This window comes from Taudactylus pleione, unplaced genomic scaffold (genome assembly GCF_031769625.1).
Source record: "Taudactylus pleione unplaced genomic scaffold, aTauple2 ptg000614l, whole genome shotgun sequence".
Classification (NCBI taxonomy): domain Eukaryota; kingdom Metazoa; phylum Chordata; class Amphibia; order Anura; family Myobatrachidae; genus Taudactylus; species Taudactylus pleione.
The window spans coordinates 162,531-188,712 of NW_028285016.1; the positions used below are offsets into that span (position 1 = coordinate 162,531).

The 26,182-nt window shown below is 42.5% G+C and overlaps 1 protein-coding gene across 1 annotated transcript; it reads left to right on the plus strand.

The window, feature by feature from the left end:
• Window positions 1-2,404: 2,404 nt before the first annotated feature.
• Window positions 2,405-25,198, plus strand: LOC148479703 (E3 SUMO-protein ligase ZBED1-like). The gene is made up of 4 exons (XM_088454414.1): window positions 2,405-2,508; window positions 14,488-16,355; window positions 21,799-21,918; window positions 24,895-25,198. Exons 2-4 carry the CDS (start codon window positions 14,780-14,782, stop codon window positions 25,137-25,139), a joined length of 1,941 nt encoding a protein of 646 aa, XP_088310540.1. The 5' UTR covers window positions 2,405-2,508; window positions 14,488-14,779; the 3' UTR covers window positions 25,140-25,198.
• The last annotated feature ends 984 nt before the right edge of the window (window positions 25,199-26,182 follow it).

Sequence of the window (26,182 nt, forward strand, 5' to 3'; positions counted from 1 at the left end):
TCTCTGTATATATAATATTACATATATAAGAGCCTTCTCTCTCTGTATATATAATATTACATATATAATAGCCTTCTCTCTGTATATATAATATTACATATATAAGAGCCTTCTCTCTCTGTATATATATTACATATATAAGAGCCTTCTCTCTCTGTATATATAATATTACATATATAAGAGCCTTCTCTCTCTATATATATAATATTACATATATAAGAGCCTTCTCTCTCTATATATATAATATTACATATATAAGAGCCTTCTCTCTCTATATATATTACATATATAAGAGCCTTCTCTCTCTGTATATATAATATTACATATATAAGAGCCTTCTCTCTCTGTATATATAATATTACATATATAAGAGCCTTCTCTCTCTGTATATATAATATTACATATATAAGAGCCTTCTCTCTCTGTATATATAATATTACATATATAAGAGCCTTCTCTCTCTATATATATAATATTACATATATAAGAGCCTTCTCTCTGTATATATATTACATATATAAGAGCCTTCTCTCTCTGTATATATAATATTACATATATAAGAGCCTTCTCTCTCTATATATATAATATTACATATATAAGAGCCTTCTCTCTCTCTATATATATAATATTACATATATAAGAGCCTTCTCTCTCTATATATATAATATTACATATATAAGAGCCTTCTCTCTCTCTGTATATATAATATTACATATATAAGAGCCTTCTCTCTCTGTATATATAATATTACATATATAAGAGCCTTCTCTCTCTGTATATATAATATTACATATATAAGAGCCTTCTCTCTCTGTATATATAATATTACATATATAAGAGCCTTCTCTCTCTGTATATATAATATTACATATATAAGAGCCTTCTCTCTGTATATATATTACATATATAAGAGCCTTCTCTCTCTGTATATATAATATTACATATATAAGAGCCTTCTCTCTCTCTATATATATAATATTACATATATAAGAGCCTTCTCTCTCTCTATATATATATATTACATATATAAGAGCCTTCTCTCTCTGTATATATAATATTACATATATAAGAGCCTTCTCTCTCTATATATATAATATTACATATATAAGAGCCTTCTCTCTCTGTATATATAATATTACATATATAAGAGCCTTCTCTCTCTCTATATATATATAATATTACATATATAAGAGCCTTCTCTCTCTATATATATAATATTACATATATAAGAGCCTTCTCTCTCTCTCTATATATAATATTACATATATAAGAGCCTTCTCTCTCTCTATATATATATAATATTACATATATAAGAGCCTTCTCTCTCTGTATATATAATATTACATATATAAGAGCCTTCTCTCTCTCTATATATATATATAATATTACATATATAAGAGCCTTCTCTCTATATATATATATATTACATATATAAGAGCCTTCTCTCTCTCTATATATATAATATTACATATATAAGAGCCTTCTCTCTCTCTCTATATATATAATATTACATATATAAGAGCCTTCTCTCTCTGTATATATAATATTACATATATAAGAGCCTTCTCTCTCTGTATATATAATATTACATATATAAGAGCCTTCTCTCTCTATATATATAATATTACATATATAAGAGCCTTCTCTCTCTCTATATATATATAATATTACATATATAAGAGCCTTCTCTCTCTGTATATATAATATTACATATATAATAGCCTTCTCTCTCTCTATATATATATAATATTACATATATAAGAGCCTTCTCTCTCTGTATATATAATATTACATATATAAGAGCCTTCTCTCTCTGTATATATAATATTACATATATAAGAGCCTTCTCTCTCTGTATATATAATATTACATATATAAGAGCCTTCTTTTCACCACTCACCAACCTGACAGCTTCTCAGTCAGAATTGGGCCTCATACATGTATATAAATCTACATATAATATAAATTTTCTGTGCGGATTCATCTCATTCCTCCGTATAGCACTACAAACCCCAGCATGCCCCAGTAGAGATATGGAGGAGTGGTGGTGGCAGAGGAGAGGCGGGCGGGCGCACACTGACACAGAGGGGACGCGGGCGGGCGGGCGGGCGGTAATCATAGTGGAGGAGACAAGCCCTGAAGTCTCTCAGCGACATGTTACTCACACCTCTGGCTCCTCCCACCGGCCGACCACCATCCAATCCAATATAACACACACCATGCAGGCTCCTCCCTCCGCTCGTTACCGAAACAACAGATATCGTCTCGTCCCAAACCATCGTATTAATTGTTCCAGGGAGGTGACCAATCGGGAAGCTCAGTTCACCAGCGACAGCCCTGTCACTAGAGTAACGTGCGCTGCTATTGGACAAAACCTCATGTCAGGTGACCACGGCCATTTTCCCATAGTCTCCCGCCATATACTCACATTATATACAGTGACGCTACGGAGGAGGCGGCGCCACAGAGGATGCGACGCCGCCATTTTCTATCCCATAGAGGCCGCAGGTAACGTCTCCTGTACTGTTCTTATTATATTATGTTATTATATAGGGGGAGGGGCCTGTAACGTGATATATGAGGGGGAATAACACCGCTCCCAACACACACTGATATGTGGTATTATTATATAGGGGGGAGGGGACTGTACAGTGATATATGAGGGGGAATAACACAGCTCCCAGCACACACTGATATGTGGTATCATTATATAGGGGGGAGGGGACTGTACAGTGATATATGAGGGGGAATAACACAGCTCCCAGCACACACTGATATGTGGTATCATTATTATATAGGGGAGAGGGGCCTGTACAGTGATATATGAGGGGGAATAACATAGCTCCCAGCACACACTGATATGTGGTATTATTATATAGGGGAGAGGGGACTGTACAGTGATATATGAGGGGGAATAACACAGCTCCCAGCACACACTGATATGTGGTATTATTATTATATAAGGGAGAGGGGACTGTACAGTGATATACGAGGGGGAATAACACAGCTCCCAGCACACACTGATATGTGGTATTATTATTATATAGGGGAGAGGGGACTGTACTGTGATATATGAGGGGGAATAACCCAGCTCCCGGCACACACTGATATGTGGTATTATTATTATATAAGGGAGAGGGGACAGTACAGTGATATATGAGGGGGAATAACCCAGCTCCCGGCACACACTGATATGTGGCATTCTTATTATATAAGGGAGAGGGGACTGTACAGTGATATATGAGGGGGAATAACACAGCTCCCAGCACACACTGATATGTGCTATTATTATTATTTAGGGGAGAGGGGACTGTACAGTGATATATGAGGGGGAATAACACAGCTCCCAGCACACACTGATATGTGGTATTATTATATAGGGGAGAGGGGACTGTACAGTGATATATGAGGGGAATAACACAGCTCCCAGCACACACTGATATGTGCTATTATTATTATATAGGGGGAGGGGACTGTACAGTGATATATGAGGGGGAATAACACAGCTCCCAGCACACACTGATATGTGGTATTATTATATAGGGGGAGAGGGGACTGTACAGTGATATATGAGGGGGAATAACACAGCTCACAGCACACACTGATATGTGGTATTATTATATAGGGGAGAGGGGACTGTACAGTGATATATGAGGGGGAATAACACAGCTCCCAGCACATACTGATATGTGGTATTATTATTATATAGGGGGACAGGGGACCGTACAGTGATATATGAGGGGGAATAACAAAGCTCCCAGCACACACTGATATGTGCTATTATTATTATATAGGGGGAGAGGGGACCGTACAGTGTTATATGAGGGGGAATAACACAGCTCCCAGCACACACTGATATGTGGTATTATTATTATATAGGGGGAGAGGGGACTGTACAGTGATATGAGGCGGAATAACACCGCTCCCAGCACACACTATTTGCTATTATTATTATATAGGGGAGAGGGGACTGTACAGTGATATGAGGGGGAATAACACAGCTCCCAGCATACACTGATATGTGGTATTATTATATAGGGGGAGAGGGGACTGTACAGTGATATATAGAGGTGGAATAACACAGCTCCCAGCACACACTGATATTTGGTATTATTATTATATAGGGGAGAGGGGACTGTACAGTGATATATGAGGGGGAATAACACAGCTACCAGCACACACTGATATGTGCTATTATTATTATTATATAGGGGAGAGGGGACTGTACAGTGATATATGAGGGGGAATAACACAGCTCCCAGCACACACTGATATGTGGTGGTATTATTTTATAGGGGGAGAGGGGACTGTACAGTGATATATGAGGGGGAATAACACAGCTCCCAGCACACACTGATATGTGGTGTTATTATTATATAGGGAGAGGGGACTGTACAGTAATATATGAGGGGGAATAACACAGCTCCCAGCACATACTGATATGTGGTATTATTATTATATAGGGGGACAGGGGACCGTACAGTGATATATGAGGGGGAATAACACAGCTCCCAGCACACACTGATATGTGCTATTATTATTATATAGGGGGAGAGGGGACTGTACAGTGATATGAGGCGGAATAACACAGCTCCCAGCACACACTATTTGGTATTATTATTATATAGGGGAGAGGGGACTGTACAGTGATATGAGGGGGAATAACACAGCTCCCAGCAGACACTGATATGTGGTATTATTGTTATATAGGGGGAGAGGGGACTGTACAGTGATATATAGAGGTGGAATAACACAGCTCCCAGCACACACTGATATTTGGTATTATTATTATATAGGGGAGAGGGGACTGTACAGTGATATATGAGGGGGAATAACACAGCTACCAGCACACACTGATATGTGCTATTATTATTATATAGGGGAGAGGGGACTGTACAGTGATATATGAGGGGGAATAACACCGCTCCCAGCACACACTGATATGTGGTATTATTATTATATAGGGGAGAGGGGACTGTACAGTGATATATGAGGGGGAATAACACAGCTCCCAGCACACACTGATATGTGGTATTATTATATAGGGGGAGAGGGGACTGTACAGTGATATGAGGGGGAATAACACAGCTCCCAGCACACACTGATATGTGGTATTATTATATAGGGGGAGAGGGGACTGTACAGTGATATATGAGGGGGAATAGCACAGCTCCCAGCACACACTGATATGTGGTATTATTATTATATAGGGAGAGGGGACTGTACAGTAATATATGAGGGGGAATAACACAGCTCCCAGCACATACTGATATGTGGTATTATTATTATATAGGGGGACAGGGGACCGTACAGTGATATATGAGGGGGAATAACACCGCTCCTAGCACACACTGATATGTGCTATTATTATTATATAGGGGGAGAGGGGACCGTACAGTGATATATGAGGGGGAATAACACAGCTCCCAGCACACACTGATATGTGGTATTATTATTATATAGGGGGAGAGGAGACTGTACAGTGATATATGAGGTGGAATAACACAGCTCCCAGCACACACTGATATTTGGTATTATTATTATATAGGGGAGAGGGGACTGTACAGTGATATATGAGGGGGAATAACACAGCTACCAGCACACACTGATATGTGCTATTATTATTATATAGGGGAGAGGGGACTGTACAGTGATATATGAGGGGGAATAACACAGCTCCCAGCACACACTGATATGTGGTATTATTATTATATAGGGGGAGAGGGGACTGTACAGTGATTTATGAGGGGGAATAACACAGCTCCCAGCACACACTGATATGTGGTATTATTATATAGGAGATAAGGGACCATACAGTGATATATGAGGGGGAATCACACAGCTCCCAGCACATACTGATATGTGGTATTATTATATAGGGGACAGTACAGTGATATATGAGGGGGAATAACACAGCTCCCAGCACACACTGATATGTGCTGCTATTATATAGGGGAGAGGGGACTGTACAGTGATATATGAGGGGGAATAACACAGCTACCAGCACACACTATGTGGTATTTTTATTATATAGGGGAGAGGGGACTGTACAGTGATATATGAGGAGGAATAACACAGGTCCCAGCACACACTGATATGTGGTATTATTATTATATAGGGGAGAGGGGACTGTACAGTGATATATGAGGGGGAATCACACAGCTCCCAGCACATACTGATATGTGGTATTATTATATAGGGGAGAGGGGACAGTACAGTGATTTATGAGGGGGAATAACACAGCTCCCAGCACACACTGATATGTGCTATTATTATTATTATATAGGGGGAGAGGGGACTGTACAGTGATCTATGAGGAGGAATAACACAGCTCCCAGCACACACTGTGGTATTATTATTATATAGGGGGAGAGGGGACTGTACAGTGATATATGAGATGAATAACACAGCTCCCAGCACACACTGATATGTGGTATTTATTATATGGGGGAGGGGACTGTACAGTGATATACAAGGAAGAATAATACAGCTCACAGCACACTCTGATATATGTGGTATAAATATTATTTTGGGGAGAAGGGGCTGTACAGTAGTATATATCCACCATAAACATGGTTGGTGGTTTTTTATTGCCTTTTAGTTATTTTTTTTTTTTTTACTCAGAACTGATATTAGTCAGAATTATTTCTTCTTCTCAAATCTATAGGGTCCACAGGAATTACCTTGGGGTATGTGGTTGGAGTGATCCAGGCACCAAACAGTTTCAAGCTTTAGCTCCCAGGATGCACTGGTTCCTCTTCCATATATACCCTGCCCTTTGCTACAGGCATTTAGTTTTTTGTTTGGTGCACAGGAGTGTACCTGGTGAATAGGGGACTGCTTCCGCAGTCCCAAGCAAGTGTTTTTTTTTCCCTTTCTGATCTGTAACAGCACTAGGTGCCCGTGCTACTGCACAGTCTACTCTCGCTGGCACCTCAACACCAGACAGGGAACTGGTGATTTCGGCAGGAGTGAGCGCTAAGCCCAGGACTTCAGCCGGAGACATCATGTATGCAGGTAAGGTGGCTCCATGTGGGACACTTATGGTGGGGAACCACATGGCTGTCTGTGCCTCCGGCGGTGGAGACCTGTTGGAGGCCACTGTTATGAGGAATCAGGTAAACTACTTCCCCAACTAGACCACCGGGACATGAGATTCTCCTGACGGCCGGGGATTATAATGGCGGCTGCCATGTATAGGTCAGTGAGCCCGGTGGATCCAGACAGCCTAGGGGAAGTACGCACTCCCTGGTGGCCCCTCCCCCAACCCAGACGCTGGTCCAGAGACTAGGTTTCCTCCATCTGGGTTGCTCCTCCCAGCCTCCCTACATATGAGACTGCCAGAGACCACTCTCGGTGGCTGCAGATCTCGGGAGGCTTGGTTAGTCTCCCTGTATGCCTCTCCTTGGATGACCAGGTTATACAGAGCTCCATATCCTACTCAGCCTTGTGTGCTGTTCGTAGTTGACTAAGAGCTTATATACCTCTCTCCATATCTCTCTCTCTATATCTATATATATCTCTTTGGATTGCATGTGACTTGTGTAAATATGCTGTGTTATACTGCCTTTTATTTTATATTCCTGAATTACTGTCAGTTGTAACTATCACTGCTGTTTCTCCTCATAAGCCTTTGCTACAGGTGTGTGGGTTATTGTGGGTGTGAAACGCTGTCACATTGTATTATGTTACTTTGCATAACATTAGGGATATTGTAATGTCCAAAGAAAACGAGAAGCAGGAGGCGAAAGCCCCTTTGCTGGTGTCGTGTATGGCCTGACCTGCGGGTTTGTCCCGTCAGGATTTCATACAGAATAGATGATGTGGTCACTGTTACAAGGAGTCACCACATTAGTCCAGTCTACCAGCTCCTGTGCAGGAACCCCATTGGGCTTTTTTCCCAGATCATGGCCCTGTATTCCTCTCCTTTGGTGGCCAGGTTATACAGAGCTCAATATCCTACTAAGCTGTTTGTGCTTTTTGTAGTTGATGAAGAGCCTATTGCAAATATATTGCTTAAATGCAATAAGTTTTGCTGTGTTTTACTGCCTTTATTTTTCTGAAAAAAACTCAGTTATAACTGGACCACCTTTACTAGGTATTTGTGAAGGTGGTCACATTAGATTGATTCCTTTATATGACTAATGGTGCATACACACGGTCAGATTTGTCAGATCATCGATTTCGTTGAATGACGATGATGAACGATTTCATCAACATTGAACGATTTTATCAACGTACGATTTCTGACACGATTTAAAATGAATGAAATTGTCACTTACTGCAAACAGTCGATGTCCGATATCGTTATCTGACATGCGGGCACACGCATCGTTGGTCGATGCATGCCCTACATGTCAACGATATGAACGATTGAATGATTTTTACAATCGTTATCGTTCATATCTGACAACAAATCTGACCGTGTGTATTATGCTGGGCATACACTATACAATTATCTATCCAATCTGACTGGTTGGAATGAAAACCTGGTAATGTATGGGAGCAAATGTCAGTCGATCATATGGTTTTAAACACTGGAAAATGGACAAAAGAACAATTGTTTTAAATTCCTGTGTTTTAACCAATTTGTCTGAACGACCGTTTTTGTGTGTTTTCCAGTGTTTTGTGAGCAAATGGTCGATTGTCGTTTGCTCTCATACATTACCAGATTTTCATTTCAACCAGACAGACATCTGACAGATAATTGTATAGTGTAGGCCCAGCATAAGAGAAGTGCTCCAATTAACTGCCAGCTGCAGGTGAGGGGTTAAATTGTACTTCACATATACTTGTGGTGATTGGGCTGCCCAGCCCTCTTTATCAGATCTAATTAGGGGCACTCAGCTGCAGTTGAGTGCTGGCTGAAGGGAGATTTGGTCTAGGAGTATACCTTTTTTTTTTTTTCCTAGGAAGGTATATAGCACTGGAATCCTACTAACTTTTGTTGCTTGCGATTCAGTGCCTATTTGAATGCATTGCACTTATATCCTACCAATATGACCACGATTTAGTGCCTATTTGCAATATGTTATATGCAGGTGGATCAAACTGAGTTTAGATAGTTGATTTTAATGCCCGTTTGCAAATATACGAGGGTTGTCCAAAAAGTAATGCCTAAATGCTCATAACTCTGAAATAATATGCAATATTTATTTGAAAACTCTGTCAGTTTGTAGTTTAATATGTCTGCTAGCTATATATGTATTTTTGTTTAGGTAGTCAAAGAAATACAATGGAGTCCAAAATGAAACAAAGAGCCGTCATTGAATTTCTGGAATAAGAAGGCTGCAGTGCTACAGAAATCCACAGAAGACTGAAAAAAGTGTATGGTGAGCGTACAATTGACTATCGCAATGTCGGAAGGTGGATGAAGCGTTTTCAATCGGGAGAATCGTCCGTGTGCGACAAACCTCATGGTGGCAGACCATCAACTGCAGTGATAGCAGAGAACTGACACAAAGTCGATGCCATGATTTAGAAAGACCATTGTGTGACAATCAGAGATATCAGTGATGAACTTGAATGTAGCCATGGCACTGTGGAAACGCTAATCAATGATTTGGGATATCGTAAAGTGTGTGCTAAATGGGTTCCAAAGCAATTAACCAGGGGTCATAAGGCCCAGAGGGTGGAAGTGTGCAGTGACCTTTTGATCAACTTTGAAGCCAACCCTGAGATATTTTTGGAAAATGTCCTTACAGGAGATGAGACTTGGGTATTCCTTTATGAACCGGAAACAAAGGCCCAATCAAAGCAATGGAAACACCCAAGTTCACCTAGGCCAAAAAAGTTTAAATCACAGCGATCCGTAAACAAAGTCATGGCCACATTCTTCTGGGATTGCCGAGGTGTTCTTCTCATCGGTTACTTGGAACCAAACCAATCAAACAGTGATCGATACATTACACTTAAGAAGCTGAAAGAAGCCATCCGCAAAAAGTCAACAATTCAACTGTCAAATGTCATCTTACACCACAACAATGGAGTAGTCATTATGTTACTAAGACTTCAAAGTATTTTACTGCAAATTTTCAAATCAGCATCTATAAAAAATTTTGAGTTGTGAGCAATTAGGCATTACTTTTTGAATAACCCACGTATTTATATATGCATGTAGATATTACCAAACTGATGTGTTTAGGTAATTGATTTTAATGCCCCTTTGCAAAGATTTTGTGACTTTTGCTACTGTTGAAAAAGTTTTTACTTTTTGGTTCTTCCTAACCCCCAACCTGCCGGTGTAAGGGGTTAGAGAGTGCTTTACATTTTATTTATTTTTCTGTGATGGGGGTCACCTGGCATTGTTAACCCTACACTTTGTGGTAGGTTACTTGCAAATATTTCCCAGGACTAGGAAATTAAGAGACACTTGTCCCTGGGTTGGTTTCACAAACCCTGGGTAGTAGGCCTCTCAGGTTTTCATACAGGATGGACTGTGTGTTGGTTGATATACGCCACAACTGTCCACCTTACCAGCATCTGTTCAGTGGTCACCTTGAATGCTCCCCTTGTCTCGTGTTGTGATGCAGTTAGTGGACCGCTTATCGGCCCCCACACTGCCTCCCACTTGGGATTCCCACAGTGATTACAGCATGTTATGTTTCCTCTTCTCATACATCCTTCCTGTGTGGAGGATTATGTCCACTCTGTTTAGAATCTGGCTTTTTAGCATCTACCTATCTGCAGATGTTATAGACGAGTAAGGCATCAGCCGTTTAAGCATATAAATGGACTGCACCACCCTCTCAGTCCACCCTGCTTTCAGAGTCTGCTATAAATATAATATGAGGAGGCTGAGGAAAATAAAAAACCCAGTCCTGAGTCTAGGTTTCCCCGCGTCTGGGTTGCTCCTCCTTGTATATGAGATGGCCAGAGACCTCTCTCGGGTGCTCTCGATGGCTGCAGATCTCAGGAGGTTTGGTCAGTCTCCTTGGGTGGCCAGGTTATACAGAGCCCGATATCCTACCTAGCCTTGTGTGCTGTTCGTAGTTGACTAAGAGTATATTTTTGTGTTTGTAATAAAAATATATGTATTTATAGATGTATTTATATATTAATATATTATTCACTGCTGTTTCTCCTCACAATCCATCTGCTACAGGTGTGTTAGTTATTGTGAGTGTGAAACACTGTCACATTGTATTGTATTACAGGGCTTGACAAATCCCAGGGGCCAGGTCGCCATGGCTACCACATTTTGCAGCCTGGGAGGAAGCAGATCCTCATCAGCCCCCGCGGAGTTTCGTGCCTATAGTATTGCGGCATTCATTTCATGCACAGGAGTGCATGTGCTGAGTGTCGTCTGCGGTGACTGCTGAGCCTGTGTCCGTCCCATCCTGCGCTGACTTCTCCTGTCTTGCTCTGACCCATGCTGTCTGTCTGAGTCTGCGCTGATCCTCCGGTATCTCCCGGGTGTCTGTCTCCTATTTCTGGCTGCATAGAGCCCCCCGGTAATATGGTCTATGTGTGGCCAGGGATTGTGGAGCGGCTTCAGAGGGATAGTGGTGTGATTACGAGGGGAGAGGGCTTCTGTTGTACTTTCTGGCACAATTGTTTTATATGAAATGTGGCCCGTTATTACTGTAGGGTGGAGCAGGGGAGCTGTGCAGAGCAATGGGGGGGGCCTCCATGTTACTATATCCATTCAACTGCAACCATTTTGTGGACTAGAATAGTGTGTATAGCAGTGGCATAACACACAGCTGTGCTTCTCAATTACTCCTGTAATTTTTTTTTTGGTGGGGACAGTGGTCTGGCTCCTACACTTTCATCCTAGCTCCTAGATTTTAGAATAATTTGTAAAGCCCTTTTGTATTATATTACTTTGCATAACATTAGGGATATTGTTATGTCCAAAGAAAGTGAAAAACCGGAGGTAAAAGCCCCTGTGCTGGTTTCACGTATGGCCTCTCAGGCTGGCTTGTCCCCGCAGATTTTCATACAGAATGAACTATGTGGTCACTGTTTAAAGGAGTCACCACATCAGTCAAATCTACCAGCTCCTGGGCAGGAACCCCCTTGGGCTGGCTTTTCCCAGATCATGGTGCAGGTTGTAAACCGGTTATCTGCTCCTATGCTGGCCCCTACTATGGGGTACCCTCAGCAGCTACAACCTACTATGTATATGCTTCCAAAGCATTTGTCATGGATGTTTATGCCCACTCAGGTCAGAATATGACTTTGTCCCCTGCCGCATTTCAGCAAAAGCTGCAAGCAGCTAGGCCAGTACAGCCTAAAAACAGAAGGTGGTCGGCTTCCTCCTATCGCTCTGTCCAGCCTGCAGACTCTAATGCATCTTCTGATGAGTGTGAGGACATACAGGGCTCCTCTCAAGAGTCTCTCTTAGAAGAGAAGGACCATTTTCCTACAGCAGATGTTTCCTCCTTGATTAGGGTGGTCAAAGCTGTGTTAAACATAGATAGCGAGGAGCCAGAGCTTAGGAAGGCTCCAGTGTTTGAACGCCAGAAGGTTGTGAAGGCTGAGTTTCCCAAATCTGAGAGGTCTCCTGTCCATAAACATCCTGGAACTGCGTGCAGTGAGCACTCGTTCAAGCACAGGATATACTGAAGGGCAGGCCTGTCCAGGTACAGGTTGACATCGCCACCGCAGTAGCCTACCTCAACCATCAGGGAGGCATGCGTAGTCGGGCTGCCATGGCGGAAGTGTCAAACATTCTGGGCTTGGCAGAACGTCCTCTTCTAGCAATCTCTGCAGTGTTCATAACTGGAGTCCTCAATTGGGGAGTGGACTTCCTAAGTCAGCAGGATATACATGCCAGGGAGTGGGCTCTTCATCCACAGGTATTTCAGAGCCTAGTGGACAGATGGGGACTTCCAGAGGTAGACCTCATGGCCTCACGCCACAACCACAGGGTCCACAGGTACAAGTCCAGAACCAGGGATCCTGCAGCCGAATTTGTGGACACTCTAGCAGTGAATTGGAACTTCAAGCTAGCGTACCTGTTTCCTCAGTTTACCCTTCTCCCAAGGGTCATCAGGAAATTCAAGCAGGAGGGCGGAACAGTAATACTGATAACCCCTGCTTGGCCCAGATGCCATTGGTTAACCGGCCTTCAGAGTCTCTCCATAGACACTCTGTGAAAATAGTCTCTCCATAGAAAATATGATCCTGAAGTTTTTACGATCTCTCGTGCTTGCTTTTCTTCAGGCTGGGTCTCCGTCTGGCCACCCTGAGGGTTCAGGCATCTGCACTCCAAAACAGTTTGGTTTCAGCGCAGGATCGCCCCGCTGCCTGATAGGAAATTTTTTTGAGGGTGTTCTGAGGATTCAGCCTTTGCCCCTCCGGTAGCTCCGTGGGATTTGTCTCTGGTTCTCAGAGCTCTACAGTCTCCCCCATTCGAACCCCTGTAATCAGTAGACCTTAAGGGGATGACAGCGAATACGACAGGTTTTTTTTTTTTCTCCTATCTTCTCTGATTTGGCAGCCCTTTCTTGTCGCTCTCCCTTTTTGATTTTTCATCAGGATAGAGCTGTTCTTTGTACCAGGGCGTGTAGTTTCCCGCTTTCATGTAAATGAAGAAATTGTGGTTCCAGTCTTCAGGCCTCTCTGTAGGTGAAGCTTCTCTGGATGTTGTACACTCCCTACGTATTTACGTGGATCGCACCAACTCCATTAGGAAATCTCTTTTTGTGTTGTATGGCTGTCATTAGCGAGACTGGCCAGCTAAAAAACGACTCTGGCTAGGTGGCTTCATATGACGGATCTATCTGTTCCAAACAGTGACAGCACATTCTACTCGATCCATGGGACCATCGTTGCCGTTTCATCGTGGTGCCTCTGCTGAACAATTGTGCAAGGCAGCCACGTGGTCTTCCGTCCACGCTTTTGTCAAATTTTACGTATTTGATTAATTTGTCTCAGGATGCTTCCTTTGGGCATCAGATTCTCCTTTCTATTACACAGGAGCGTCCCCACCCTTAATGGAACTGCTTTGGGACATTTTCCAAGGTAATTCCTGTGGACCCTATGGACCCTGAAGAAGAAAATAAGTTATGGTATAACATACCTTAGTAAACTTTCTTCGAGGTCCACAGGGCACCCACCCTAACGCACCTGGTGTTATTGGGTAATCTTTTTCTTTTGTATTTCTAGGATTCCCTCTTCTTAGAGTGTTTCTTAGAGAGGTACAATTGTCCTTCCTTCTCCTGCCTTGGGCTTGGTAACAAACTAAATGCCTGTAGCCAGGGGAAGGATATATATGGAGGAGGACCCAGTGCATCCTGGGAGCTAAAGCTTGTATCTGTTTGTGCCTGGATCACTCCAACCACAATTACCCCAAGGTAATTCCTTTTTTATTTTTTCTGTTTACTCGTCTAATTATGTAATGCAATTTTCTTTTTTCTTGTAGAGCACTTTGTGGCATCCCGATAGCGAGTGGGACGATAATTTGTCTTTTTACCTGTTTTCCTTATTGTTATCCTGGGAATTACAACAACAAACTTTTGTTTTCTCTTTTCTTTTCAGATGGGCTATCTGCTGCCTTCTGATTGGCTCTCAGACAATAGAGCTCCCTACTATTATTGACAGCATATTTCTGATAGAACATTAATCGGCATTTAACAGCAGTGGGTGGTCCAGTAGTAGTTGAGGTGACACACAGTGAGAAGATTTCGGCCGAGTTACTTTTTTTTTTTTTTTTTCTCATTTTAATTTAGCATTCTATGTGCTTAGTGTATTTTTTCTGTATTTAGTGTTTTACTTTATCGTTTAATCGATAATCTACAGTGAAAATATCACTAAACTATCAAAAAAGAAAATGAGGCGAAAAAGCATTGCGTGGAATCATTTTGAAAAAACTTCAGAAAAAACAGCCCTTTGCCGACACTGCGGGGCACATATAAAAACATGCGGGAACACTACGAATCTAAATTGCCATCTCAAAAGCAAACATCCCCATGTGCTGCAGACCCCTGTTCCTGGTGCAGCCGAAGGCAAAATCCGACTTCTTTACACGGAGTGGCCTTCTATAAACGTAGTCCAAGTATCCGAAGAAGACGAAGCTGCTGCCAGTCTTTTATCGGAAGCTGCCGCAAACCTTTTACCAGAGCCACAGGAGCCACCGCGAGACCCAGGACCATCAACTCCGCAGCCAAAGATACAGGTGAATCAGGACACTGTATTTCGTGCCCTAAAAAGGGTCAACACTATAAAAGAGGCAGGGAGCCAGAGTAACCGGATCACCCAGGCAATTGTTTACATGATATGTAAAGACAGTGAGCCATTTAACATTGTGGAGTTGCCTGGATTTAAACAGTTATTAAAAACACTAGCTCCCCAGTATGAAATTCCCAGCCGGAAAGCTATCAAAAACTATGTAATAGAAAAATATTATGACTTAAGCATTATTATGAGAGAAAAACTTGTGAAGAAAAAATGTACCCTTACCACGGAAGTTTGGGCTGATGACCAAAAGCAACGTTATCTTAGTCTTACAGTCCATTTTCACGACCAGGAGGACGAGCTGTTCAGTGGCACGCTCGGGGTACTACCGCTAGAGGAGATGCACACAAGCGATTACCTTGCCGAGCAGCTAAGGCAATGGTGCAGGGAATGGGGCATACAGCCGGAAGCAGACGATGTAATGGCCGTTGTCACCGATGGTAGCGCGGATATAAAAAAAGCAGCGGAAATGGCTTTTGGGGAGAAGAAGCACATCCCGTGCTTCGCACACAGTCTTAGTTTCGTGGTGGAAAACTGTCTGGAAATGGAGAACGTGTACACGCTTCTTTCCAAAACTAACGCAATCGTTACGTGGTTTAAGCAAAATGTCGGACCCAGCGAAGAGCTGAGAAAGCTAGACGAGAAGAAGTTGATCAAATCCGTCGCTACGAGGTGGAATTCGACCTTCCATATGTTACAGAGGCTGGTCGAGCTGAAGCCGCACGTCAGTAACGTCATTGAGCGATATCCAGGAGCCCCTCCCATGCTGACTGACGCCGAGGTAGAGGATCTGCATGGAGTCATTGAAATATTGGATCCGTTTGAGTCGGCCACAAAATTGATTTGTGGGGAGAGCTTCTTGAGCAGCAGCATGGCCATACCAATTGCTTCACTCATCCTTGATAAACTTGAGAAACTACAACCGAGCAGGGAGACCCCGAAGGCCATGTTGAGCAAAGCCATTAGTGGCATGAAGAAAAAGTTTGGCAGGGTCGAGCACGTCTTTTTATTAGCCGTTGCCACAGTGTTAGATCCTCGCTTCAAGAAACTGTACTTCCGTGACCCTACTGCTTTGTCCAAGCAAGTCACTTTTTTGAGCAACAAGATGAAAAAGAGTGGCACGGAAAGCGCTAGAAGCGAGGACTGGTCAAGTTTCGTCTCCGAGAGTGAAGGTAAGATGGCCATATTTATTACGCAAACCAAATAATTTTAGATGCATATATAAAATGATTAAAAACAATTTTTTTTTGGGGGGGGGGGATTCAATTGTGTTTGTTTTTTTTTTAAATTGGCGCCGAAGGTAGCAATTCAGGTGTTATTGGGTGCCCACTCTCGTGCTTGCCGCGCCCAATTAGACAAGGTTTAGCCATGTAAAATGGCTAAACCAGTCTAAAGTCCGGGTTAGCATGCCCAAACCATGGGGTCAATCCAATTAGATGCGAGTTACTATTATCACTTCGAATTCACATAGCGAATTAATTTTGCAATCCAATTAGCAACTCGCACTGAATCAGTCAGACTAAATTCACAACTTTCCATTCGCATGTCCCTGAGGGTGATGGACAGAAAGGAAAAACTTTATTTCTTCTTCAGGCTCCATGGCGGCGATAACAGTGGGTTAGTCCTCCAGCTCCCTAACGACAGACAGGAAGTTTTTTCTACAGGGACCTCCCACCTGGGTCTATATAAGCTAGCTCCTCCTGTTCCCCGGTGTCGTCTTTCCTGTGTCTAGACAGAGTAGGGAAGTTTATTTTCTGGAAGGACTTACCTTTTTTTTTGTATGCCCAGTAAGATGCCGTTTATACCACAGGCTGTGGTGGGGTGGCACCCCAGGGAATGCAAAGACATGTGGCAGGCGTGCCGTGATCCCGAGGTGAAGCGCTGTTAGTGCTACAGCCGAGTCTGCAGCAGGCTCGTGGAGAACGTGGTTGGCGGTGGTGGATGACGTCAGTACCCAGGAGGCATTGCTGCGTGTACTGCGCAGGTGCCCGCCCATCATTAGGTCAGAGGGGCTCTTAAAGATGGTGCCGTATACCGGAGAGGCATCCTGTGTGCAGTTAGACTCAGCTTGGCAGAATTCAGACATGGAATAGGAGCCTCTGAAATCTAGCCAGAATTGATGGTATGTATCCTGTTAGGGATGAAGAATTTCTTAAATGGTGTATTATTCCTAAAGTGGATGCTTCGGTGGCAGAAATGCTGTCTAAAACAACCTGGTGCTTCTTTTAAGGACGCAATGGATAAGAGAATGGAAATCTCTCTAAAAAAGGGACATGTTGCTTCAGCAATCTCGTTTAGAGCTGGCGTAGCTATTGCTTCTGTGTCAAGAACTCTTAGATTACGGAGTGCTAATATGCACACTGATTTAGAGGAAAAGATTTCAAAACAGTGTTTGCTAAAAAATCCAGAGATAATGCAGAGAGCGGTTGAATACTTATGTGAAGCCTCTTTGGATGTGATAACGTTTACGTCAAGATCGATGGCTACTGCAGTAGTTGCGAGAAGAGCATTGTGGCTTCGCTGTTGGTCTGCTGATGCTCATTCAAAAAACAGATTAACAAATTTACCGTATGAAGGATCATTACTATTTGTAAATAAACTGGAGGCATTGATACAGAGGATAACAGGTGGGAAATCTACAAGGTTACCTCAGGATAAGTGGACGAGATACCAGACACAAACCTCTAAACAACAGGAGGCATGAGGTTACAGGCCGGGAAGACATTATATTAGAAGGTATTCTACAGGAGTGACAAGACATTTCGTCAAAACCAAGGTAGACCTTATTTATGAAGACAATGACTATATACAGTCTCTTCCCAGGTTGTCAGTAGGGGGCAGACTATTGAGATTTGTAAAAATATGGAAAACAATTACCCTGGACAGATGGGTTTTGCAAATAGTCTCCAAAGGTTATCAAATAAAATTACAGGAGTTTCCCAGAAGGAACAGATTTCTAATTTAAAAAATTCCAACGTCAGAGCTAGGGGTCCTAAAGGAGAGTATAAAGGAGTTAATCAGTTTACAGGCCATAAAGCCAGTACCTCAAATGGGAAGGGCTTTTATTCTCAAATGTTTCTAGTGAAGAAACCATCAGGACAATATTAGATTTAAAAGATCTAAACAAGTTTCTTCAGACAAGATTTCAGATGGAAACTTTGAAAACAATTCTGATTGGAGTAAGTGGAGGAGATTTTGTAATGTCTTTAGACCTGAAGGATGCTTACTTCCACATTCCAATCTAGCATCAACATCAGAGTTATTTAAGATTTTGTATCCTAAACAGTCATTTCCAATTCACATGTCTACCAATCAGTCTGGCATCATCCCCAAGAACTTTCACGAACGTCTTATCAGTACTAATAGCCTATTTATGAAGACAGGGTCTCTCAATTTGGCCATATCTCGACGATATCCTAATATCAGGGAAACCAATAACAGAAATAAAGGACAGTCGGGACAAAATTCTGAAAACCATGCAATTAACTGGCTGGGTAGTAAATTGGAAGAGCAGTTCAACAACTGCAGTTTCTGGGGGTAAAGATAAATACGATTCAATACGACATTACTATTGTCAGAAGACAGATTCAGAAACATTCAAAAACTATTCTTCTGCATTGGAGGACAAATGCAATTAAGGACAGCTGTCTCTTCTATGAACGATGTCTTCAACTGTAGGACTCATACCATGGGCCAGTTGGCGAATGAGAGATCTTCAATGGAATATACTAAAGTTTACTCGCAGAGGATTACCTCTAAATCATTACGTTATGCTGGAACACCATACAAAGAAGTCCCTAATGTGGTGGAGGACATTGGAGAGAGACGAGAGGTCAACTTCGTTAGCGCAACCACAGAACCTGAGACTAACTACAGGTGTAAGCTCAACAGGATGACATCTGTTACAGCTAATTGCACAGGGGCAGTGGTCTCCACAGGAGAGGCTACTGTCATCAAATCTAAGAAATGAGAGCTGTCTGGTTCGCATTGAGATTTTTCAGAATTCAGATCAGAGGTTTTCATCTGAAGGTTTTGTCAGACAATATGAGTCGTAGCTTACCTGAATCGAGAGGGGGGCACCAAAAGCAGAAGTCTGATGGAAGAGGTAAAGAACATTGTTTTGGGTACAGGGGTATCTTCAGTCCCTCTCATCGATTCATGTTCCAGGGGTAGAAAATGTGACAGCCGATTTTCTGAGCCGCAAGGAGATCATAGCAGGAGAATGGGAGTTGAATGTGGAAACCTTTCAAGAAATAATAGAGATTTGGGGTGCCCGAGAAAAATCTAATGGCAACAAGTTAGAATGCAAAACTTCCTCTGTTTTTCTCCAGATATCAGATGAAGGGGACTCAAGCAGTAGATGCACTGTCCAATAGCATGGAATTTTCATCTAGGTTACATTTTCCTACCGTTTCCTTTGGAGGTAGTGGCAGTGTTACCATACTGGCCAAGAAGAGCATGGTTTCCAACGGCTCTGAAAATGTCAGTAGAGGAGCCGTGGACAATTCCAGTCAGAATGGATCTTCTAAGTCAGGGACTGGTGTTTCATCCAGGAATAACAGCTCAATTTAATGGCATGGAGATTGAGTGGTCGTTATTAAGGGAAAAAAAGGGGCTTTCAGATAGTTATTAAAATTCTGTTATATGCAAGTGAAAAAGTTTCCTCCAGAAGTATGGATATGGAAAACGTTTCTCATCTGGAGGGGGCAGTAACCGACCCTATTGAAGGTAGAAATTCCACAGGTCTTAAAATTTTTGTGTGATGGTTTTATGAAGGGTCTGGCAGTGGCAACTATTAAAGTGCAAATTTCTGCTTTAAGTGTACTAATGGAAAGAAAGTTGTCAGAGACCTTTAATCAAGAGGTTTTGTCAAGCCATACAGAAGATTCGACCACAAATAAGATCTTTTGTAGCACCTTGGGATTTGAATCTTGAACTAAACTCTTTGATGAAGGCGGCATTGGAACCATTAGAAGAGGTGGCTTTGAAATATGTGACATGAAAGATAGTTTTTCTAATTGCGATTACATCTGCTAGAAGAGTTGGTGAACTACAGGCCTTATGGGTAGAAGAACCTTTTCTTAACTTCTTTCCTGATTTGTTTTACCTAGTTTTATTTTTTCTTCAGCCACAAAATAAAGAAAGGAACCTTCATAAATTGGATTTAGTGAGGGCTCTCACTATATACTGGAAAGAGTGAGGGATATCAGGAAAACAAATCTGTCCCACCCTGTATATAGGGTTGGGTACATCCCACTGTTATGGTTGCCATGGAGTCTGAAGAAGAAAATTTATGAATTATAAACTTACCGATTTTAATTGTTTCTTTGAAGACTCCATGGCAGCCTTTAGATTGCCCTCCCGTGATTGTGTTTTTTCTACAGAGAAGGTCATGAAGAGACACGGGAACAGGAGGAGCTAGCTTATATACACCCTGCAGAAAAAATCTTCCTGTCTGTCGTTAGGGAGCTAGAGGGCTTAACCCACTGTTATGGCTGCCATGGAGCCTTTGAAGAAACGGAATATTATAATTTATAATCTTTAAGGTTAAAATGTCAGGGCACTGTGCTGAACCTCTTGGACACTTAACCCCCCCCCCCCATGACTAATTAGGCATTTGGAAATTTCCAATTAGCTTAATTAGTCCTATAATTACATGTAAATTTTTTGGGGGTAAAAAGTCTTCAAATTACCCCAAAATCAACTTTATCGTTAGTTTAGGCACCCCAAATTTAATTTTTTTAAGTTGGAAATTTTTTTTATTTTTTATTTCAAGGTGCCCTCAAAGTACCCCAAAATAATTTTCTTGCATTTAAAAACAAAAACACAAATCAGCCATTTGACACCATTTAAAAACCTACAGTACCTTCCTAATGGCCACAAACAGCCGTCTATACGGCCTCGCTAATGAAATTATCTATTTTGGGGGGTCCAGGATGGTCTCCCCACATTTTCATGCACTTCTCTAATCTCATTTGGCAGTCAATTCGCACCCCTCCGCTGCAAGTAGTGCGAATAGGCATTTTTTTGGATTGGAGAATTCTCGTGAGTGCGCTTCGCTGCAAAGTCTGCGAGTTTCAAGACACAAAACTCGCTACTCGCAATTCTCACCTAATAGGATTGACCCCCATGTATTTATTGGACACCTCTTTCCCCCTCCCCCCCCACCTCCTGGAAGGTGCGAGCAGAAATGTGTGCTCCTGCGGCTATTCGCCCACAAATGGAGCAATAATTGAATTTCTCAGTTGGACGCCCATCCGTAGCAGCCGCGGGTGCTAATAATTGTATTCGACCTTTTAAAGATTCATTCATTAATGTACAATTAACGGCAGAAAAAAAGTATATTACCATGTATTTCTACCAGTTTATCCCAGTACTTTTAAATTGGCTTTCAATTAATCTAATATTTATAATGGCTGTTTTACCAGCTACTCATAAAATATATTTAGCGATTTTTTTAGAATTTAAGATAATGTAAACAATTCAAATTTAAGGGGACCAGTTAGAAAGTAGAAAATATATAAAGTCTGGAAGCAATTAATAAAGTTATATGTTCTCACACAAAAAAAAAAAAAGATCTATTACATTCTTTAAACACAAAGTTAATTATTTCAGATATGCAGAAACCATCGAGGGATCTGTTCAGTCAACACAACAACATTGTGCAAAAAACCTGGCAGCAGCGCGAGGAATCGCCATATTTAAACATGCCGCAGGAACTTTCTTTGTATTTAGGTAAGCTGCCGCCGCCAGTAACGTTAAATGCAGGATGAACCTTTTTGTTGCATTATGTAAAAAATGTTCAGCGATTACAAAAAGATTTTAATGTTGTATGAAGTGTTTTTTTTTTATTTTTTAAATACATGATTAACTAGTTTTAGTCTCTCTGCTCTGGTGCTTCTAGCACACATACTGGTCTGTATATCAGAAGTTTCTTGCATCAGCTGTGTGTGCTAGAAGCACCAGAGAGCAGAGGGTGACACCCCCAGGCAGGAAAGAGGAACTGCACGGGTTGTGACAGGTGCAGAGCACTAGACTGAACACTAGTTTAGAAATACGTCGTAATACATATTTTTGTGATATACGCATGTCTGCATGGGCCACATCACCAGCGTGAGCGCCTGTCGGTTATGTATATTGTAGGGAACCTTAGTAGAATATTTTAGCGTAAGAGGCGCCATATCTGCGAGAACTTGTGCGAATTGTCGTTACAATATTCTGAAGTTTTTTCGCATGGCAGCCAGGTTTGTTGATCATTTCGAAAGAGGTAGGGTTAGAGCGCTTCCAGTGGAAGGCTATAAGGCATCTGTCTGCGCTCTGGATAGCAAGGTTGCCTATTGGTTTGTCTAAGGACTCTATGGGGAGCCCCAGGAGTAAGGAGCGTGTGTTTTTAGTCATTATAACATTGGTCACCTTCCTGAGAAGAGCCACGTTGGTATCCCAAAAGCAAGTGACCTTCCAAAAGCAAGTGACCTTCCAAAAGCAAGTGACCTTCGGGCATATCCGCTAACTATGGAGCAAGTGACCCATACGTTTTGTTTAATCTGGTAGGCTCCATGTACCGCCTATAATATAGCTTTTTATAGGTATTTTCTATAATGTGCATGGAGTTGGAAGGCTTAGACTCGAATTGTGGTCCATGGGTCTTCGCATGGGAGCTCATCTAGGTCCCATTCCCACTGAAAGCTCAAACTTTTGGGGTTCACTGAAATGCATTAGCATGGTGTACAGGGCTGAAACTATGTTTTTCAAATGAATTTAAAGATCGGGGGTCACTGAGCTAACCTATAGGGTCTCAGCTGGATATAAGGAAAATGTATGCTGTAAAACATTCATACACGTGGTGGTCTCCATGATCTTCCACAAATCTGATTCTCTTATTGATCCAAGATGTGGAACATAATTGATCCAGGAAAAAAGAGGGATCTAGTGGTCCCACCAGGATTTGGGGCGGTTAGGGTGCAGGGGCAGTAGCGCGCTTCGCTGCGCCAGTGCCCAGCCGGCGAAGGGGGTGCGACCCCCCCGCTTATGTCACTGTTGGGCGGTGCGGCCCCACCCGAAGTCCATATTGGGGCGTGCTCAGCTGGCGACCTCACTAATGGGGGTGTGACCTACGAAGCTGCTGGGCTTCCCCCAAGCACTCCCTTATTGTAAATAGATGCGCACAGAATTTATTCACGCGGCAGCAGAATGGCAGTGGCCGGGCCATTTTAGCTGAAAGGGTAGTGTGAACACTAATTGTCCCACAGTGGGAAGAGGGATGGGAGACCAGTTTAAAATGACGGGTACAACAATTCTAAATTCGACCAATGGGGCCACTTCGGCGGTGCAGGGCTTCCGCCAAGCTCGCCCCTCACGGTCAATGGATCCTGTGCGCATGTACTCGGCGTCTAATCACTCGGCGGCATTTCGTAACCGCAACTATTCTCATCTGTGGAACACTACGGCCTGCAGGTGGGGACAGCACAGGGCAGGCTGCTTTAGCGGGGCACTGCTGTAAGGACAGGGTGCGGCGCCTTGCTAAAACAGCCTGGTGGGAATACTATAATACTGCCCTGACCAAACCAAGCTACCGCTTAGTTGAGTAGCTATATGATCTAACATCTGGGAAACCCCATCCGCCGTCTCCCTCCGAAGAATTAGAAATCTTGTTTTAAGAATTGTATTTTTCCATGTAACTCCTTTGAAGTATTTCTGAGGCGGATACTTAGCCCGTATCTGGCACTCTTATCGGCAATTTCTGAAATAATAAGTACAGAAGCCGCGGCAGGAGTAAGGCGCTAGATAAGTAGAATATGGTTGCTATGGGCAACATCACCACTTCTAAAAACCCACACTTTTGTGTGTGTGTGTGTGTGTGTGTGTATATATATAATATAAAATCTCTCTATCCCTTAATCCTATGAACGCTCCAAGCAAATATATATAATTTAGATTCTTACGGATCCAATTGGGTTTTCGTAAGGAGGAGCTTCTGTCTTGTTGACCTTTTAGCCAGAAATTGGCCAATAAAGAGTGAGAAAAGTGACACATGGGTGGATGATGGTGTCAGCGGGACATGTCGGCAAACAAGGAGATTTTTTTTTAAAGTTTTTATGCCAACTTGGATCCCTTTTGATGTCCATAGACTAGCACCATTCTAGCCTCCAGGGGTTCTCTAACCAACACAAAATCAGGGTCTGACCGTGTTCTGTGGAGGATGGAGACCTCCAAAATGGCCTGAGCTGGTCTGTAGTGTAGACATTGCACCAGTGCAGAGAGCGACACCCCAGGCAGGAGAGAGGTACTGCGCGGGTTGTGACAGACGCAGGACGCTAGAATGATGACTATAATTGAAAAGAGTGTAAGGAATATGGTGAAGAGCACCCAGCGCAATCAAATCTCTCCTTGCAGGGTTGCGTATTACCAAGGAGTGGACAATGGGTGGTAGCAAATAGGATGGAGTCCTCATGCTCAGGAACACAGGCGTGGTGGACCCTGAAGGTGCAGGAACACCTAACTAAACACCGGGAGCATTAGCAGTATAAGCTTAGGAGGCAAAATAAATGCACCAACATGGAGAATATGGAAGTGAGGACTGTACATAAGAATACTCTTAAAGAGTAAAGAGGGGTAAAGAATGAACATATATATATAAGTAGTTACATAGATTGTTATATGATTATTTATGACTTGCAAGCGCCAAATCATGGTTTCACAATCTCATTCCAGGTGCTCCACCAGAGAAAATAGAGGAGAACCCGCTTAGATTTTGGCAACAAATGGAAGCCACCTACCCTAACCTAACAAAGGTGGCGAGGCGATATCTGCCGACCGTGGCCACTTCTGTGGCTTCCGAGCGGCTTTTCTCGAAGACTGGGGAAATCAAGAGCCGGGCCAGAAATAGAATAACGGGAAAGTTGCTCTCCAAGTTACTGTTCTTAGAGAGCGTTGATGACCGAATTTGGGGGGTTTAAACTAAATACCACTCCTTTTCCTGTAAGGCTCTGTCATTAAAGTCCTTTTAACTCTGTAATACATTGTGTTTTCTTACAAGGACACGTTTTATTGCTAACGGATCTCTGATCATTAACACATTTCTCCAAAAACTAGTAATTGAGGAGTGTGCAAACAATGTGGCTGACTCACTACCGTACACAACTGCGAATGCAATAGCGATTACGTTCAACTGCGATAGTATGCTAATTCATTGCGATCGCTATGCCGTTGCAGCACTGCATAAATACGCCCACTTTACTCAGCACACATTTGTAATGTTTAGCAAGACTGCAAAACCATCGGTACAGTCGAGTACTGTCCCAGCCTCACGCACACTTGCACAGGCTCTGACCTTACTCAGACATTGGTAACAACTACGCACGCTATGAGTACTCAGGCTGCGTATGGTATCGCAGTGGCTAATTTATGCACGCTCCTACAACGGCATTCACACGCACTGGCACAGCTGCCTGCACACACACGCACACAAATGTCACTTCCTGTCAATCACTCTGCGATCACAGTGGCTAGTTCGTGCCCTGTAATGCATACGCAGAACGCAACAAACTGCCAATTGCGTGCGCAATCGCAGTTGTGTACCATTGTGAATCGACCCAATGTCAATCACTGCAACTTTTCTAATGTACAGATTATTATATACATGAGAGGACATTATATGAGGGGGAATAACACAGCTCCCAGCACACACTGATATGTGGTATTATTATTATATAGGGGAGAGGGGACTGTACAGTGATATATGAGGGGGAATAACACAGCTCCCAGCACACACTGATATGTGGTATTATTATTATATAGGGGAGAGGGGACTGTACAGTGATATATGAGGGGGAATAACACAGCTCCCAGCACACACTGATATGTGGTATTATTATATAGGGGAGAGGGGACTGTACAGTGATATATGAGGGGGAATAACACAGCTCCCAGCACACACTGATATGTGGTATTATTATTTTCTACTTCAGGGTCCATAGGGGGTCCACAGGGTTGACCTTGG